Source organism: Lithobates pipiens, unplaced genomic scaffold (genome assembly GCF_037356315.1).
Source record: "Lithobates pipiens isolate NorthernLeopardFrog02 unplaced genomic scaffold, aLitPip1_a1.2 Scaffold_1, whole genome shotgun sequence".
Lineage (NCBI taxonomy): Eukaryota > Metazoa > Chordata > Amphibia > Anura > Ranidae > Lithobates > Lithobates pipiens.
The window spans coordinates 254,598,467-254,617,401 of record NW_027507685.1 but is presented as its reverse complement, the minus strand read 5'-3'; the positions used below and the strand labels follow the sequence as shown (position 1 = coordinate 254,617,401).

The 18,935-nt window shown below is 47.6% G+C and overlaps 1 protein-coding gene across 2 annotated transcripts in view; it reads right to left on the bottom strand.

Annotated features, from left to right (window-relative positions):
* KLHL4 (kelch like family member 4) overlaps positions 1-18,935 on the bottom strand; it is a 605,202-nt gene that overhangs the window by 32,736 nt on the left and 553,531 nt on the right. For both annotated transcript variants that reach the window (XM_077485270.1, XM_077485275.1), the window contains one exon: positions 15,698-15,860. In XM_077485270.1, coding sequence (XP_077341396.1) covers positions 15,698-15,860 — 163 coding nt within the window. The remainder of the gene's footprint in view (positions 1-15,697; positions 15,861-18,935) is intronic.

The following is an 18,935-nucleotide window of genomic DNA, read 5'->3' as shown; positions in this document are numbered from 1 at the left end:
CGTCTGACCTCTGCGATTGCCAACAAGGGTTTTGCCACCAACTACCAAGTCATGTTTAACCAAGGGGTCAAATACTTATTTCACTCAATAAAATGCAAATCAATTGATCAACTGTTGTGAAATGCATTTTTCTGGATATTTTTGTTGTTATTCTGTCTCTCACTGTTAAAATAAACCGACCATTAAAATTATAGACCGATCGTTTCTTTGTCAGTGGGGCAAACATACAAAATCAGCAGGGGAGCAAAGACTTTTTTCCCCTCACTTTACAGTAATCCTGACATTCACTCTGTACATTACACAGTCCTGACTCCTTCACTCTGTACATTACACAGTCCTGACTCCTTCACTCTGTACATTACACAGTTCTGACACCTGTACTCTGTATGGTACATAATCCTGATACCTTCACTCTGTATGGTACATAATCCTGACACCTTAACTCTGTATGGTACACAATCCTGACACCTTCACTCTGTATGGTACACAATCCTGACACCTTCACTCTGTATGGTACACAATCCTGACACCTTCACTCTGTATGGTACATAATCCTGACACCTTCACTCTGTATGGTACACAATCCTGACACCTTCACTCTGTATGGTACATAATCCTGACGCCTACACTATGTATGGTACATAATCCTGACACCTTCACTCTGTATGGTACACAACCCTGACACCTTCACTCTGTATGGTACATAATCCTGACACCTACACTCTGTATGGTACATAATCCTGACACCTTCACTCTGTATGGTACACAACCCTGACACCTTCACTCTGTATGGTACACAATTCTGACACCTACACTATGTATGGTACATAATCCTGACACCTTCACCTGGTGCACAATCCTAACACCTACACTCTGTACATTACATAATCCTGCCACCTGCACTCTGCACATTACATAATCCTGACACCTGCACTCTGTAGGCAGGCTCAAGTTTTAAACTCCTCCCACTGTTAGCACAATTTTTCCACATCCTCATGTCACCACAATGTGCTGCCTAATTATTGTCCTTTGGGTGCTCAAGGTGGCCACTTTAAAATGCAGCGCCCGTGTGAACGACCTCTCAGGGTATACAGGACATCTCCTGTACTTTTTTGAAAAAAAAAAACCACAAGAAATGAAAAAGACGTAAAAAGAAGAGTGTCGGGGACCTCGGCCAGTTGAAATCCTTGGTCACACAGTTCCCAGTCCGCAGACACTCTAATCTGTGTCAGATTTTCATACATTTGCCGAATCCCGTCCGCCACGCCGCGTGCCAAGACCGGCCGTTCCTATTTTTAGTGATTTCCTGAATGAAAAGTGATAATGCGACAGAGATGGGTGAATGGCGAGTTTATGTCGCCGGAATAAACAGCTTGTGATTGGGGGGGACTGTTCAGCAGCTGCATAAATAATCAGCCGGAGAGGCGGCGGAGCTGAATGGCGATGTTAGAGGAGCCATTAATGGCGCAGCTGCATCCCTACACAAAGGGCACGTGAAAGAAACGATATTCTGCTGCAATTAAGAAAAGGAGGTCAGAGGGAAAAAGAAAAAAAATCTGCTGCAGTCGCAATTCAGGAAAATAAAAAAGTGCTTAGTGAGAAAAACGCCACGGCAGATATTGAATGCCCTCCAATTAGTTCATGGATTTAAAGGGCCGCCCAACCTAAAGTGCAAGTTTTCTTTATAGAACTAATTCTGCTCACGAGCGTTCGCAGCCAAGAACTCTATATTATCAGACCAAGGTGATACCGCAGACTGCCAGGCTGTACAGCCGTGCAGTGGTGGCTGGTGCTCAAAATTGCACTGTGCCTATCAAGCAAAGCCACTGTGCCCATCAAGCGAAGCCACTGTGCTCATAAAACGCAGCCACTGTGCCCATCAAGCTAAGCCACTGTGCCCATCAAGCGAAGCCTCTGTGCTCATCAAGCGCAGCCACTGTGCTCATCAAACACAGGCATTGTGCCCATCAAGCGCAGCCTCTGTGCTCATCAAGCACAGCCACTGTGCTCATCAAACGCAGCCATTGTGCTTATCAAATGCAGCCACTGTGCTTCTCAAACGCAGCTACTGTGCCTGTCAACTGCAGCCACTGTGCCCAACAAGCGCAGCCACTGTGCCCAACAAGCGCAGCCACTGTGCTCATCAAACGCAGGCACTGTGCCCATCAAGCGCAGCCTCTGTGCTCATCAAGCGCAGCCACTGTGCTCATCAAACACAGCCACTGTGCTCATCAAACGCAGGCACTGTGCCCATCAAGCGCAGCCTCTGTGCTCATGAAGCGCAGCCACTGTGCCCATCAAGCGCAGCCATTGTGCCCATCAAGCGCAGCCACTGTGCCCATCAAACGCAGCCACCGTGCCCATCAAACGCAGCCACTGTGCCCATCAAGTGCAGCCACTGTGCCCATCAAACGCAGCCACTGTGTCCATCAAGTGCAGCCACTGTGCCCATCAAACGCAGCCATTGTGCTTATCAAATGCAGCCACTGTGCTTCTCAAACGCAGCTACTGTGCCTGTCAACTGCAGCCACTGTGCCCAACAAGCGCAGCCACTGTGCCCAACAAGCGCAGCCACTGTGCTCATCAAACGCAGGCACTGTGCCCATCAAGCGCAGCCTCTGTGCTCATCAAGCGCAGCCACTGTGCTCATCAAACACAGCCACTGTGCTCATCAAACGCAGGCACTGTGCCCATCAAGCGCAGCCTCTGTGCTCATGAAGCGCAGCCACTGTGCCCATCAAGCGCAGCCATTGTGCCCATCAAGCGCAGCCACTGTGCCCATCAAACGCAGCCACCGTGCCCATCAAACGCAGCCACTGTGCCCATCAAGTGCAGCCACTGTGCCCATCAAACACAGCCACTGTGTCCATCAAGTGCAGCCACTGTGCCCATCAAATGCAGCCACTGTGCTCATCAAACGCAGCCACTGTGCTCATCAAACGCAGGCACTGTGCCCATCAAGCACAGCCATTGTGCTTATCAACTGCAGCCACTGTGCTTCTCAAACGCAGCTACTGTGCCCATCAACTGCAGCCACTGTGCCCAACAAGCGTAGCCTCTGTGCTCATCAAACGCAGCCACTGTGCTCATCAAACGCAGCCACTGTGCTCATCAAACGCAGGCACTGTGCCCATCAAGCGCAGCCTCTGTGCACATCAAGCGCAGCCTCTGTGCTCATCAAGCGCAGCCACTGTGCTCATCAAACGCAGGCACTGTGCCCATCAAGCGCAGCCTCTGTGCTCATGAAGCGCAGCCACTGTGCCCATCAAGCGCAGCCATTGTGCCCATCAAGCGCATCCACTGTGCCCATCAAACGCAGCCACTGTGTCCATCAAACGCAGCCACTGTGCTCATCAAGCGCAGCCACTGTGCCCATCAAGTGCAGCCACTGTGCCCATCAAACGCAGCCACTGTGCCCATCAAGCGCAGCCACTGTGCCCATCAAACGCAGCCACTGTGCTCATCAAACGCAGCCACTGTGCTCATCAAGCGAAGCCACTGTGCCCATCAAGCGCAGCCACTGTGCCCATCAAACGCAGGCACTGTGCCCATCAAGCGCAGGCACTGTGCCCATCAAGCGCAGCCTCTGTGCTCATTAAACGCAGCCACTGTGCTCATCAAATGCAGCCACTGTGCCCATCAAGTGCAGCCATTGTGCCCATCAAATGCAGCCACTGTGCCCATCAAACGCAGCCACTGTGCCCATCAAGCGCAGCCACTGTGCCCATCAAATGCAGCCATTGTACTCATCAAGCGCAGCTACTGTGCCCATCAAATGCAGCCACTGTGCCCATCAAATGCAGCCACTGTGCCCATCAAGCGCAGCCACTGTGCCCTCAAACGCAGCCACTGTACCCATAAATTGCCACCACTGTGCCATCAAATGCAGATACTGTACCCATCAATTGCTAACACTGTGCCCATCAATTGCCGCTACTGTGCTGCATCAGTTGCTGCCAGTGTGTCCATCAATTGCTGCCAGTGAGCCCCATCAATTGCTGCCAGTGTACCCATCAATTGCCGCTACTGTGCCCCATCAAATGCTGCCAGTGTGCATCGCCATTGTCTCACAGCGGGTCACTGTGGCGTCCTCCACATCCACGCTCCTTGATGTCTCTGGTCCTCTCTATGAGGCGTCTAAATAATGTTGTTTCAGCCAATCAGGCGACAGGTAACCAGACCCGAGCACCTGATTGGCTGAGAGGCGGGTCAGTGTTATGAAAGCGATTTATTCGCTTTCCTAACACAACACGGAGTAAACAGCGAACGCTCAGCATTGCACCTCGCTGTTTACCATTTTGGAAGCCTGTTAATCAGGCGCTTCCAAAAAAAAAAAAACCCGCCGCTGTAACTCAGGTGCCCGGCGCCCAACAAGGGGTCAGACACCTGAATAGGGGGTGGCAACCATAGGTAGAGTGATGCAATGCATGAATCTATCTATGGTTAGAGAGGGGTTACAGGAGAGAGAGGGGGGGGGGCGGCGCTCCTGCGCCCTTTATGGACGCACCGCCACTGCAGCCATGGCCAAAAGTTTTGAGAAATGACGCAAATATTAGTTTTCACAAAGTCTGCTGCCTCCGTTTTTATGGTGGCAATTTACATATCCTCCGGAATGTTATGAAGAGCGATCAGATGAATTACAATTAATTGCAAAGTCCCTCATTGCCATGAAAATAAACGTAATCACATAAAAAAAATAATAATAATTCCACCGCATTTGTGAAGAAGACTTCAGGGAACCCAAGAAAGTCCAGCAAAGGTGCCAGGACCGTCTCCTATAGTTGTATTCAGCTGCGGGATCGGGGTGGGAGGTGGCACCACCAGTGCAGAGCTTGCTCAGGAATGGCGGCAGGCAGGTGTGAGGACGTCGGCACGCACCGCGAGGAGAAGACCTTTGGAGGATGGCCTGGTGTCCAGAAGGGCAGCAAAGAAGCCACTTCACTCCAGGAAAAACATCAGAACTGAATGATATTCTGCAAAAGGTCCAGGGATTGGACTGCTGAGGACTGGGGGAAAGTCCCCCTTCCGGTTCTTTGGGGCTTCCGGAAAAAAAACAAAAAAACATGTCCGGTAGAAGAAAAGGTGAGCGCTACCATCCGTCCTGTGTCATGCCAACAGTATGGCCTCCTGACACCGTTCACGTGTGGGGTGGGTTCTCTGCCAAGGGAGTGGGGGGCTCACTCACACTTTGGCTTAAGAACACCGCCATGAATAACCACTTCCGGACCGCCGAATGCCGATATCTACGTCCTTACTTTGAAGGAGGATATCGTTGTTATGGCTAGCTGCCATAACCCCCGGTATCCCCGTGTTTGGCTGGCAGATAATTCACTGTATCACTCTGAGATCACTTTTATCGGTGGCGGGTGAGGCCCCCCCTCCCCCGCCATGCTCTGCTGCCCTCCGCCACTTACCGGAGCCGCCGGCAGCGGCGGAGGAGATCGGGTCCTCTCTCTCTGGATGGGCATGGTGACGAGTGAGGGGAAGATGACCCCCACCTGTCTCCATGACATAGCAGGGTGGAAGCGACGTCACTTCCGCACATAGTTCTTAAAGGGACATTTTTTTAAGTCCTTTTTTTAAATAACACTTTTTTTTTTCTTTTTTTATTGCATTTTAGTGTAAATATTAATCATATTTTAAATATATACTCATATTTAAGAGGTCCTGTCATGCTTTTTTTCTATTACAAGAGATGTATATTCTTATTATATATATATAGGTAAAAAAGGTAAAATAAATAAGAAAAAATAAAGAATTTATTTTAAATGAGCCCCTTCTCGCCAAGGTGTGTGTTGGGGTGGTTATCATGTTGGAATACTGCCCTGCGGCCCAGTCTCTGAAGGGAGGGGATCATGCTCTGCTTCAGTATGTCACAGTACATGTTGGCATTCATGGTCCCCTCAATTATCTGCAGCCCCCCCAGTGCCGGCAGCACTCATGCAGCCCCAGACCATGACACTCCCACCACCATGCTTGACTGTAGACAAGACACACTTGTCTTTGTACTTCTCACCTGGTTGCCCCCACACACGCCTGACACCATCTGACACCAAATACGTTTATCTTGGTCTCATCAGACCACAGGACATGGTTCCAGTAATCCATCTCCTTAGTCTGCTTGTCTTCAGCAAACTGTTTGCGGACTTCCTTGTGCATCATCTTTAGAAGAGGCTTCCTTCTGGGATGACAGCCATGCAGACCAATTTGATGCAGTGTGCAGCGTATGGTCTGAGCACTGACAGGCTGACCCCCCCACCCCTTCAACATCTTCAACCTTCACTCATACGTCTATTTCCCAAAGACAACCTCTGGATATGACGCTGATCATGTGACCTCAACTGCTTTGGTGGACCATGGCGAGGCCTGTTCTGAGTGGAACCTGTCCTGTTATACCCCTGTATGGTCTTGGCCACCGTGCTGCAGCTCAGTTTCAGGGTCTTGGCAATCTTCTTATAGCCTAGGCCATCTTTATGTAGAGCAACAATTCTTTTTTTTCAGATCCTCAGAGAGTTCTTTGCCATGAGGTGCCATGTTGAACTTCCAGTGACCAGTATGAGAGAGTACGTATGCATTCACCATCGCACATGAACACTGTCCCTTTAAAAAAAATACATTATTTTTTGATCACTTGTATTGCTGTCGCAAAAAATGTAAACATCCCTTGCAATAAAAATGCAAAAATATTGTTTATTTTTTAAAACTGTCGGTCTAGTTATAGCGCAAAAAATTAATTTATGAAAAAAAACAAAAAACGCAGAGGTGACCAAATACCACCAAAAGAAATCGCTATTTGTGGGAAATAAAGGACACACATTTTTTTTTGGGTACATCGTCACACAACCGCGCAATGGTCAGTTAACGGAACGCAATGCCGCATCGCAAAAAATGGCCTGGTCATGAAAGGAGAAAGGGGGGGTAAATCTTCCCGAGCTGAAATGGTCGCGATGAACTGAACACAGGCGTCTTCAGAAAAAAAATCAGTTTGCACTTATATGTGGATCCAAATGCAGAGATTCAAGCAAAGGCCGTCTTTTTTCCCCACACATAAGAATTTGTCTGCTGAACTCATGACACTAAAAACTGGACATTTAACAAACTTTACTACATTTATGTTTAACCACTTGCGGCCCGCCCTATAGCAAATAGACGGCGGCAAAGTGGTTGCATAATCCTGACCGGACGTCATATGACGTGATCAGGATTATGAGCCGCTGCGCGCCCCCGGGGGCGCGCATCGCGGCGATCGTTGTTGCGGTGTGTCAGTCTGACACCCGGCAACTACGATCTCGGTAAAGAGTCTCCGACGGAGACTCTTTACCACGTGATCAGCCGTGTCTAATCACGGCTGATCACAGTGTAAATAGGAAAAGCCGGTGATCGGCTTTTCCTCACTCGCGTCTGTCAGACGTGAGTAGAGGAGAGCCGATTGGCTGCTCCTCTGACAGGGGGGTCTGTGCTGATCGATTATCAGCACAGCCCCCCCGAGGATGCCCACACTGGACCACCAGGGACGCCACCAGACCACCAGGGATGCCAAGGACAAGGTATGCCACCCTAGACCACCAGGGATTCCAGTCAGTGCCACAATGGATGCCAATCAGTGCCCATAATGGATGCCAATCAGTGCCCACAATGGGCATCACTGATTGGCATGCATTATTGATTGGCACTGATTGGCATCCATTAGTACAAAATATTATAATACAATGCCGCCTACCAGTTCCCATCTGTGCCGCCTATCAGTGCCTACCCATGCCCACCTGTGCCGCCTACCCATGCCCACCTGTGCCGCCTAACCCATGCCCACCTGTGCCACCTATCCATGCCCATCCATGCCAATCCATGCCAATTTGTGCCACCAATCAGTGCCCATCCGTGTCACCCATCAGTGCCACCCATCAGTGCCACCCATCAGTGCCGCCTATCAGTGCCACATATAGGTGTCCATCAATGCCACCTCATCAGTGCCACTTCATTGGTGCCACCTCATCGGTGCCCATCAGTGCCGCCTTATCATTGCCCATTAGTGTAACCCCATCAGTGCCCATCAGTGAAGGAGAAAACTTACTTATTTGCAAAGTTTTGAAACTGAAACAAAAAAAAAACATTTTTTTTTTCAAAATTTTCGGTATTTTTTTATTTGTTTAGCAAAAAATAAAAACCCCAGAGGTGATCAAATACCACCAAAAGAAAGCTCTATTTGTGGGAAAAAAATGATAAAAATTTCATTTGGGTACAGTGTGGCATGACCGCGCAATTGTCATTCAAAGTGCGACAGCGCTGAAAGCTCAAAATTGGTCTGGGCAGGAAGATGTTTAAGTGCCTGGTATTGAAGTGGTTAAAGATAAAATATCAAATAAAATCATAGATGTGGCGAAACCATTTTACAGCCCCTGAAAAATGGCTTTGCGTGCCCGCCGTAGCACCCGTGCCTTGGTTTTCTGACTCCTGACATAGGACACGTTCATTTGCATGTCTGTCTGCCTGCGGGGGGCGCTGCAATCCAGGATTATCCTGAGCTTTCCTGTTATCTATAGAATTCTGTGGTTGGAAAGTCACGTCCCCCCCCCCATTGTTGGAGGTTCTTTGTTAGCAGCCAGTTATTGTTTCCGGACCCTTATCTCATCTCTCCATGTCTGCTTCATGTGTGCAGAATGAAGGGGCAATGCTGGGGGGCAGCTCTGCAGACTTCTCCTAGACTTCTACCACCCGTGTGTTATGTGCCATGCTAAACTGCACTGCTAACAAATGTAGCGATTTCTAATGGAATAATTTATACTGCTTTTATATATATATATATATACATACATACACATAGATAGATAGATAGATAGATAGATAGATAGATAGATAGATAGATAGATAGATAGATGCACAGTATATTTGTATATACACTCACCAGCCACTTTTTTTAGGTACACCTGTTCAATTACTCTGTAACATAAATTGCTAATCAGCCAATCACACAGCAGCAACTCAATGCATTTAGGCATCTAGATGTGGCGAAGACGACCTGCTGAAGTTCAACCTGAGCATCAACATAGGGAAGAAAGGGGATTGAAGTGACTTTGAACGTCGTGTGGTTGTTGGTTGCCAGACGGGCCGGTCTGAGTATTTCTGGGATTTTCACACAAAACCATCTATCTGGGTTTACAGAGAATGGTGGGAAAAGGAGAAAATATCCAGTAAGCGGCGGTTGTGTGGAGGAAAATGCCCTGTTGAGGTCAGGGGAGAATGGGCGGACTGGTTGCAGATGATAGAAAGGCAACAGTAACTCAAATAACCACTCGTTACACCCAAGGTATGCAGAATACCCTCTCTGAATGCACAACACATCTAACCTCGAAGGAGATGGGCTACAGCAGCAGAAGTCCACACCGGGTGCCACTCCTGTCAGCTAAGAACAGGAAACTGAGGCTACAGTTGGCACAGGATCACCAAAATTGGACAATAGAAGATTGGAAATACGTTGCCTGGTCTGATGAATCTGGATTTCATCTGCGACGTTCAGATGGTGGGGTCAGAATTTGGCGCATGGATCCATCCTGCCTTCTATCACCGGTTCAGGCTGGTGGTGGTGGTATAATGGTGTGGAGGATATTTTCTTGGCACACTTTGGACCCCTTTGTACCAATTGAGCATGGTTTATGCACCACGGCCTCCCTGAGTATTGTTGCTGACCATGTCCATCCCTTTATGACTACAGTGTCCCCATCTTCTGATGGCTCCTTCCAGCAGGATAATGCACCATGTCACAAAGCTCTAATCATCTCACCACTGGACAATGAGGTCCACTGTCCTCCAATGGCCTCCACACTCACCACATCTCATCCAATGGCCTCCACACTCACCACATCTCATCCAATGGCCTCCACACTCACCACATCTCATCCAATGGCCTCCACACTCACCAGATCTCATCCAATGGCCTCCACACTCACCACATCTCATCCAATGGCCTCCACACTCACCACATCTCATCCCATGGTCTCCACACTCACCACATCTCATCCAATGGCCTCCACACTCACCACATCTCATCCAATGACCTCCACACTCACCAGATCTCATCCAATGGCCTCCACACTCACCACATCTCATCCAATGGCCTCCACACTCACCACATCTCATCCAATGGCCTCCACACTCACCACATCTCATCCAATGTCCTCCACACTCACCAGATCTCATCCAATGACCTCCACACTCGCCACATCTCATCCAATGGTCTCCACACTCACTAGATCTCATCCAATGACCTCCACACTCACCACATCTCATCCAATGGCCTCTACACTCACCACATCTCATCCAATGGCCTCCACACTCACCACATCTCATCCAATGGCCTCCACACTCACCACATCTCATCCAATGGCCTCCACACTCACCACATCTCATCCAATGACCTCCACACTCACCAGATCTCATCCAATGGCCTCCACACTCACCACATCTCATCCAATGGCCTCCACACTCACCACATCTCATCCAATGGCCTCCACACTCACCACATCTCATCCAATGTCCTCCACACTCACCAGATCTCATCCAATGACCTCCACACTCGCCACATCTCATCCAATGGTCTCCACACTCACCAGATCTCATCCAATGACCTCCACACTCACCACATCTCATCCAATGGCCTCTACACTCACCACATCTCATCCAATGACCTCCACACTCACCACATCTCATCCAATGGTCTCCACACTCACCAGATCTCATCCAATGACCTCCACACTCACCACATCTCATCCAATGGCCTCTACACTCACCACATCTCATCCAATGACCTCCACACTCACCACATCTCATCCAATGGCCTCCACACTCACCACATCTCATCCAATGGCCTCCACACTCACCACATCTCATCCAATAGAGAACCTTTGGGATGTGGTGTAACAGGAAATCGGCCTCATGGATGTGCAGCCGACAAATCTGAAACAACTGTGTGATGTTATCATGTCACTATGGAGCAAAATCTCTGCCACCAAGAATGAAGGCCAAAGGGGGTGCAACCCGCGACTAGCAAGGTGTATCTAATAAAGTGGCCGGTGAGTGCATATAGTTCTAAATCTGAACTCCAGGTAGATACAGTAAAAGAATCAAATTCAGATCTGTAATTAATTCTTTATGTAATGTATTTTTTAAGTTTAGTTAAAAAAAAAAAATTCTCTACAGCTTTAGTTGCATTACTTACCTGTAATGAAGGACTTCCCACAATGGGCAGGCTGCTGGATTCTGTAGAAGTCTTCACTGCAGGGCTGCCCCGTCCTCTTCCTGCTGTTGAACTTCAGGAGCAGGAAGAGGACAGGGAAGACCAACAATGACGATTTCTCGGGGCCTGGGGGGCTAAATAGCTTCAGGTCTCCCATTCAGTTGCACCAGTGGTGGTGCGTCCATAAGGGCGCATGGGTGCCGCCCCCTCTCACCAGCCACCTCCTCTAGCACCAATAGATAGATTCATGCATTGCATGAATCTGTCTATGGCCGCCGCTGCCATCCCCTATTCAGGCACCTGGCCCCTTTTCAGGCGCAGGGCACATGAATTATAGACACAGTGGCGGCAATTGATGGGGCACAGTGGCTTCATTTGATGGCACAGTGGTGGCAATTGATGGGCACAGTGGCGGAAATTGATGGGCACAGTGGCTGCGTGTGATGGCACAGTGGCTGCAATTGATGGGGTTTTTTTCAAAATTTTTCAATTTGTTTGCAATTGATGGGCACAGTGGCTGTGTTTGATGGCACAGTGGCTGCGTTTGATGGCACAGTGGCGGCAATTGATAGACACAGTGGCGGCAATTGATGGGGCACAGTGGCTTCATTTGATAGCACAGTGGTGGCAATTGATGGGCACAGTGGTGGCAATTGATGGGGCACAGTGGCTGCGTTTGATGGGCACAGCGGCAGCAATTGATGGGCACAGTGGAGGCAATTGATGAGCACAGTGGCTGCGTTTGATGGCACAGTGGTGGCAATTGATAGACACAGTGGCTTCATTTGATGGCACAGTGGCGGCAATTGATGGCAAAGTGGCTGCGTTTGATGGCACAGTGGCGGAACTTGATGGGCACAGTGGCTGCGTGTGATGGCACAGTGGATGCAATTGATGGGGCTTTTTCCAAATTTTTCAATTTGTTTGCAATTGATGGGCACAGTGGCTGTGTTTGATGGCACCGTGGCTGCGTTTGATGGCATGGTGGCGGCAATTGATGGGGCACAGTGGCTTCATTTGATAGCACAGTGGCGGCAATTGATAGACACTGTGGTGGCAATTGATGGGGCACAGTGGCTGCGTTTGATGGGCACAGCAGCGGCAATTGATGGGCATAGTGGCTACGTTTGATGGCACAGTGGCAGCAATTGATGGCACAGTGACTGCAATTGATTGTTTTTTTCAGAATTATTCAATTTGTTTGCACCCTTCTTAAAAAATTTTTTAGCACCAGCCTTCACCGAGTTGCACTAAAGATGATCTTACGGGGTGAGGTGATGTCATCACCCTGCTGCAGGCCGGGTAAAACATTTCCTCAGTCTCCTCCCTCACTCCTCCCTCGGACTGTACATTGTAACTTTGTAGTAAGTGACAAGATGAAAGGCTGCATAAGGGGCTGATCTGTCAGACACTTTTGAACATAGTCAAGAAAGGCACCAGGATTTACATGATTGTGTCGTCTCTGAGCCTGCATCTCAGTCCTGGAAGTGGATGGTGACCCTGGATGATGCCTAAATAAAGATAGAGCGGTCCTTCTGGACAGAAAAGCACAGAAAAGCACATCCGTTTCACATAAATATATCTGATACTTTAACTTTAATGCACCGGCTTTAGAGCCCCAAGAAGTCCTATGCAATTGATGTGCATTCGTTTACAGAAAGTTAAACCCTCATCGCTTTCACTAGGCCTACAAAATACCTTCATAACATATTTAGTGGAAATGCTGAGGGTGCTCTGCTTACTGAAGACTGGGGCCACATGCAAAGGTTTCGGGAACTCTGTCCACGCGGTTGAGGGCCACTGTAATTGGTAACTGGGAACTGTAGGCACCAGATGGAGCTTACTGTAACCATTCACTATATGGCCAAAAGTCGTGGACATCTAACCATCAGACCCACACAATTTAATAAAAAGTACGTTGCCCACTCCTTAAAATGCTGGGGTTCAGGTTTTTCCAATAAAGGGTTCTGGTAATACTTCGTCATACAAAGACATTGTAGGCAAATGCAATTGTGCTCTTCCAACTTTATTGTAAAAGTTTGGTGAAGACCCTTTTCTGTTCCAGCTTGACTGGGCCCCTGTGTACAAAGCCAGCTCCATAACAACATAGCTTGACCAGTTTGGTGTGGTGGAAACTCACGTGGGCTTGCAAGAAATGTTAGATCTACAGCATAGCAAGATATGTCGAGTGCATTGTGGGCTTCCAACCCTGGAGTAACACTTTGGTGAAGACCATTTTCTGTTCCAGCATGACTGTGCCCCTGTGTATGCCAGTGCCATAAAGTCATGGTTTGGCCAGCTTTATGTGGAGGAATATTAATAGAAGAGATTCCTCCACATCAAGCCGCCAAAGTCCCAAATCTGCCTGTGTCTGTGTAGGCAAGTGTTGGCTATGTGGAGACCAAGAGCTGCTGTTGGCCTCTTTGGCTTAGGATATGGGGGGAGCAAGTATAAGCTCAACATGGCCAGCACCTGCCTCCACAAACACAGGCAGGTTTGGGACTTTGGAACTGCACTCTTCCTTTGAGTTTCCGCCACCACAAGCTGGTCAAACCATGTCTTTATGGACCTGTTTGATTGCTTGTGGCACCGCTCAAAGTAGAGGTGAAAGCATATCCCTGTGTCCCAAGACATGGGGTACAGGCTTGTCCTGATACCAATCCGAGAGGTTAGTAAATGTAAAGAGTAAAGGATTGCCGCTGCTCCTGACTGGGTGAGTAAACGATAAGGAGTGGCCTCGGCCTACATGTCTTTCCCAAATAATGCATTTAGCCACTGGGGCTTAATCATAGGTTCGGGTGGGGCGACCGGGAAGGGTCAGGGAGAGTATCGGCAAACCTTTCCTCTTTTCATCTCTTTATGGAGCTGGCTTTGAATGCAGGGGTATGGTCAGTGGCATAACTATAACTTTCAGGGCCCCAATGCAAGAAACCATGAAGGGCCCCTCTGAACCCTAGCCAGGGCCCTTCCCTCCGAGTCTGGCGGTGGAACTCCAGGGCGTGGTCACAGGTATGACCTTTGTGAGCCCTGTAGTTCCACCACTGGCATCAGTAGTTTTTTTTTATTATTTTTAATTTTAATTTTAGGTGCCCCATCTGGCTGGGGAGAACAGACATCGGACTGAGCGGCAATGCATGGAGCAGGAGAGGGGTACTCTGAGGAGCTGGCCGAGGACACAGGTCATGCAGGGAATGCACAACTAAAGAGCAGCCAGTGCGATAGTCGAGCATGGAGCTCTGCTAGTCACTCTCCACCTCCAGCCACCCATGTGCATGGTGCATTGGTACCCCTAGCTGCTTATGCTGCTGTCGGCCATATGTAGAGGGGGCTGCATGGGCCCCCTGCAGCACAGGGCCCAGTTGCGGTCGTGACTGTTGTACCCCCTATAGTTACGCCCCTGGGTATGGTCATGTTGGAACAGAAAAGGGTCTTCACAGACACGGGCACATTTTGGACTTGGGAACAACAGTTCTTCGTTTGAGTTTCCTTTAGGTAAAACTGGTCCTTGGCTTTTGCTATAGAGAATGTCAAGCAGCCTGCAAGCACCCTGGCCTCAACCCTGCTGAACACCCTTGGGATGAACTGAAATGGCAAAGGCAAACCAGATCTTCTTATCAAAGGGTACCTGACCTCAAAAATGTTCTTTTGGCCAAATTGACACAAGTATCCACAAACACTCTCCAAAAACTTGTAGAAAGAGTTAAGGGAGCAACTCAATATTAAAGTGGTTGTAAACCCTTACAAAGCACTTTGACCTACAGGTAAGCCTACATTAAGGCTTACCTGTAGGTCCAAGAAATATTTGCTAAACCTATACGGTTTAGGAGATATTTACCCGAAGACAGCCACCGCTGTCTATGGCGCATGTGCCATCGATATGCCGCGAGTGCCGGCTCCCGTGCGCATGCGATTCGCTGTGATTCGCCGGAGCAGCGAAACCCACCAAGAAGATGGACGCTCAGAACTACAGGGGACAGCGGTGACATCGCTGGCTCCTGTGTCAGGTAAGTGACACATAATGGACTACTATGCGATGTGATGCGATGCGATGCATAGTAGTCCATTATGCTTTACCTTTGCAGGGAATCAAAGAGGAAGTAAACCCACCAGGGTTTACTTCCTCTTTAATATCCATCATTTTGGAATGGGATGTTCAACCAGGTCATAGGTGTGATGGTCAGGTGTCAACATCCTATGGCCCATATAGCATGCAAGTTTAGTTTATTATAGTTTCTATGGTCTACAAAGAAAGTTAAGGTTTCCTTTCAGAATATTTAATGCTAAATAAAATGTTATTAGTTAAAATATTGTAACAATAAATTGATACAATTGTTACTGTAGTAAGCCATTTTTAATGTCTTTGTATTGGTCTCTGGGCCCAACATGAACCTTCATTGACTGCACCAGCATTGTTCCAATACCGTGAAACTCCTCCAGTATAGTGGACCTGCCTTATGCACAACTCACTTGTTATTCAAAGCCGCCACTCCAACCGTGCTTCTGGGGGTTGTCATGCTGGCGACATAATTCCACTGTCGCGCTTGAGGGTCCCACCGCTCCACCGTATTAAGGTAGCTCCATCCATCATGGCCGCCCACGGCGTACATTGGACCTTCCAGCACCGCCACCCCTGCAAGTCAGTTGAGAAGAAATTGACAAAAACGCAAGTTTCATCTACTCTTATATCGGCAACCTGAGCGCGCTCAGACATTCCGTACAAGATCCATAAATCACACGAATAGCTGATCTAATCAAGGCTAATTAAACAAGTGTAAATGAAAGTGATTATTTCTCTGCAGACGCACGGAACGCCGTGCATTTAATCATCTCCGTGTGGAATAAACATTATTAATTTAAGAGTTTGAGGGCGGGAGTGGGAGGTTGTGTGTACGCGGCCCGCTTCCTGTGTCGCACTAAAATGTATTTAAGTTCTCTAAAGATCTATAGCCGATGTATTATTTATAAACTTTTCCTAATTAGCCTCTCACAGAGGAAACCCACGCTGCTTGTTGATGGATTAAGTCTGCCCTTCACCGAGCGTGAACTGGAGATTTCCTGTCCCTGCAAAATGGCCTACAATGTGCTGACTGAGCGGTTCTGAGGCCAACGTGTCCATCCTGGGGACAACAGATTGATGCTTTGCTAACTTCAGGAGCTACGCTAGTAAAAAATAAGTGGCTTAGTGATATGGAAAGTGGAGGCATAACAAGAGCAAAGTTCATTAACAGTCTACCCAGAAATTCAATCCTTAATAAAAGCGGAGTCTGGATAGCTGAGTAACCCATTCTTAAAGACTCCACCGATAAGTCCCTACATACTATAGTTCTTGGCTCAGTTCTTGGAATTATGCTAGTTTAAAGTAGATGTAAACCCAATCACTTAAATCTCATGTAAGCTATAACATATTAACCACTTAAAGAGGAAGTAAACCCTGATGAGTTTACTTCCTCTTTCATTCCCTGCAAAGGCAAAGCATAATGGACTACTATGCATCGCATCGCATCGCATAGTAGTCCATTATGTGTCACTTACCTGACACAGGAGCCAGCGAAGTCACCGCTGTCCCCTGTAGTCCGCCGCATCCATCTTCTCGGTGGGGTCTCGCAGCTCCGCCGCTGTCATTCGGCGAAGCCGCGATGACGTCACTCCCGCGCATGCGCATGGGAGCCGAGACGCGCGGCATTGCGCGCCATCTTCGTAATCGACGATGCCAAATTCAGTGCGCCTGCGCGCCGCTGTCTTCGGGCAAATATCTCCTAAACCGTATAGGTTTGGGAGATATTTCTTGGACCTACAGGTAAGCCTTAATCTAGACTTACCTGTAGGTCAAAGTGGTTTGTAAGGGTTTACAACCACTTTAAAGCATTTGTGGTCAACTTGCAAGGCAAAGGGGGTCTCAAATGTGGGCCCTAGTGGCTCCAAAGGGCCATATATAGTATTTGTTATGCCGCGTGCACACGATTGGAATTCTCGTCGGAAAAAGCTCTGATGGTTTTCCCGACGGAATTCGTCTCAAGCTGTCTTGCCTACACATGGTCACACCAAATTCCGATCATTTATAAAGTCTAATTGGGCGACTATGTGGCAGATGAGGTTTAATGTTGATAAATGTAAAGTTATGCACTTGGGGGCTAAGAATATGCATCATACATACTAGGGGGAGTACAACTGGGGGAATCCATAGTGGAGAAGGATCTGGGGGAATCCATAGTGGAGAAGGATCTGGGGGTTTTGGTAGATCATAAGCTCAATAATAACATGCAATGCCAAGCTGCGGTTTCCAAAGCGAGCAAAGTCCTTTCTTGTATTAAGAGAGGTATGGACTCCAGAGAGAGAGATATCATTTTGCCCCCCTGTTCAAATCATTAGTAAGACCTCATCTGGAATATGCAGTTCAGTTTTGGGCACCAGTTCTCAAAAAGGATATCGGGGAACTGGAGAAAGTGCAGAGAAGGGCAACCAAACTGATAAGAGGCATGGAGGAACTCAGCTATGAGGAGAGATTAGAGGAACTAAATGTATTCTCTTTTGAGAAGCGGAGAATAAGGGGGGATATGATCAACATGTTCAAATATATTAGGGGTCCATATAGTGAACTTGGTGTTGAGTTATTCTCTGTAAGGTCAACTCAGAGGACAAGGGGGCACTCTTTATGTCTAGAGGAAAAGAAATTTCATCTTCAAGTACGGAAAGGTTTCTTCAGTTAGAGCTGTGAAAATGTGGAATAGACTCCCTCCAGAGGTGGTTCTGGCCAGCTCAGTAGATTGCATTAAGAAAGGACTGGATTATTTCCTGAATGTACATAATATAACTGGGTACTAACATAGGTAAAGTTGATCCGGGGAAAATACGATTGCCTCTTGGGGGATCAGGAAGGAATTTTTTTCCCCTGCTGTAGCAAATTGGAGCATGCTCTGCTGGGGTTTTTTTTCGCCTTCCTCTGGATCAATTGTGGGCATAAAATTGGGTATTTGGATTGTTTTTTATTGTATTTATTTGTTTTTAAGGTTGAACTGGATGGACTTGTGTCTTTTTTCAACCTGACTAACTATGTAACTATGTAACTATGTAACGACGTGACTAGAAAAAGAAAGTTCAATAGCCAGTAGCCAATAGCTTCTGTTGCGTAGTTGAATCTGAGCATGCGTGATTTTTGGTGTGTCGGAATTGCATTACACACGATCGGAATTACCGATAGAAAGTTTTTCCATTGGAAAAATTGAGAACATGCTATCAATTTTTGGCTGGCGGAAATTCGGACAGCTAAATTCCGATGGAGCGCACACACATATAATATTTTGGAATTATATATATATATATATATATATATATATATATATATATATATATATAGTATTATACATTATAATTTGAATATTCATTACATGGAATGGCCTTTCTCATCCTTTTTAACATGGGGGGACTTGAAATAACGTTTCCGGTCTGACGGAACCCCGGAACCCTTGCTAAAACTTGCCATATCTACAACACATGATGCATTCGTGTGATGGTCAGTTGGGAAGAAATTCTTCTTACATTTGTGGCCATTGGGAAGAATCCCATCCTTTCAGATAGCTTAAAAGATCAATGGTGTCTCAACGGTTACTTGCAAAGAATCCCTAGCAACCTTTTGAAGGAACCTTTGGGTTTCACAGATGACATAGAATAAAACTCATTGAATAGAATACCATTATATTGGTGCATT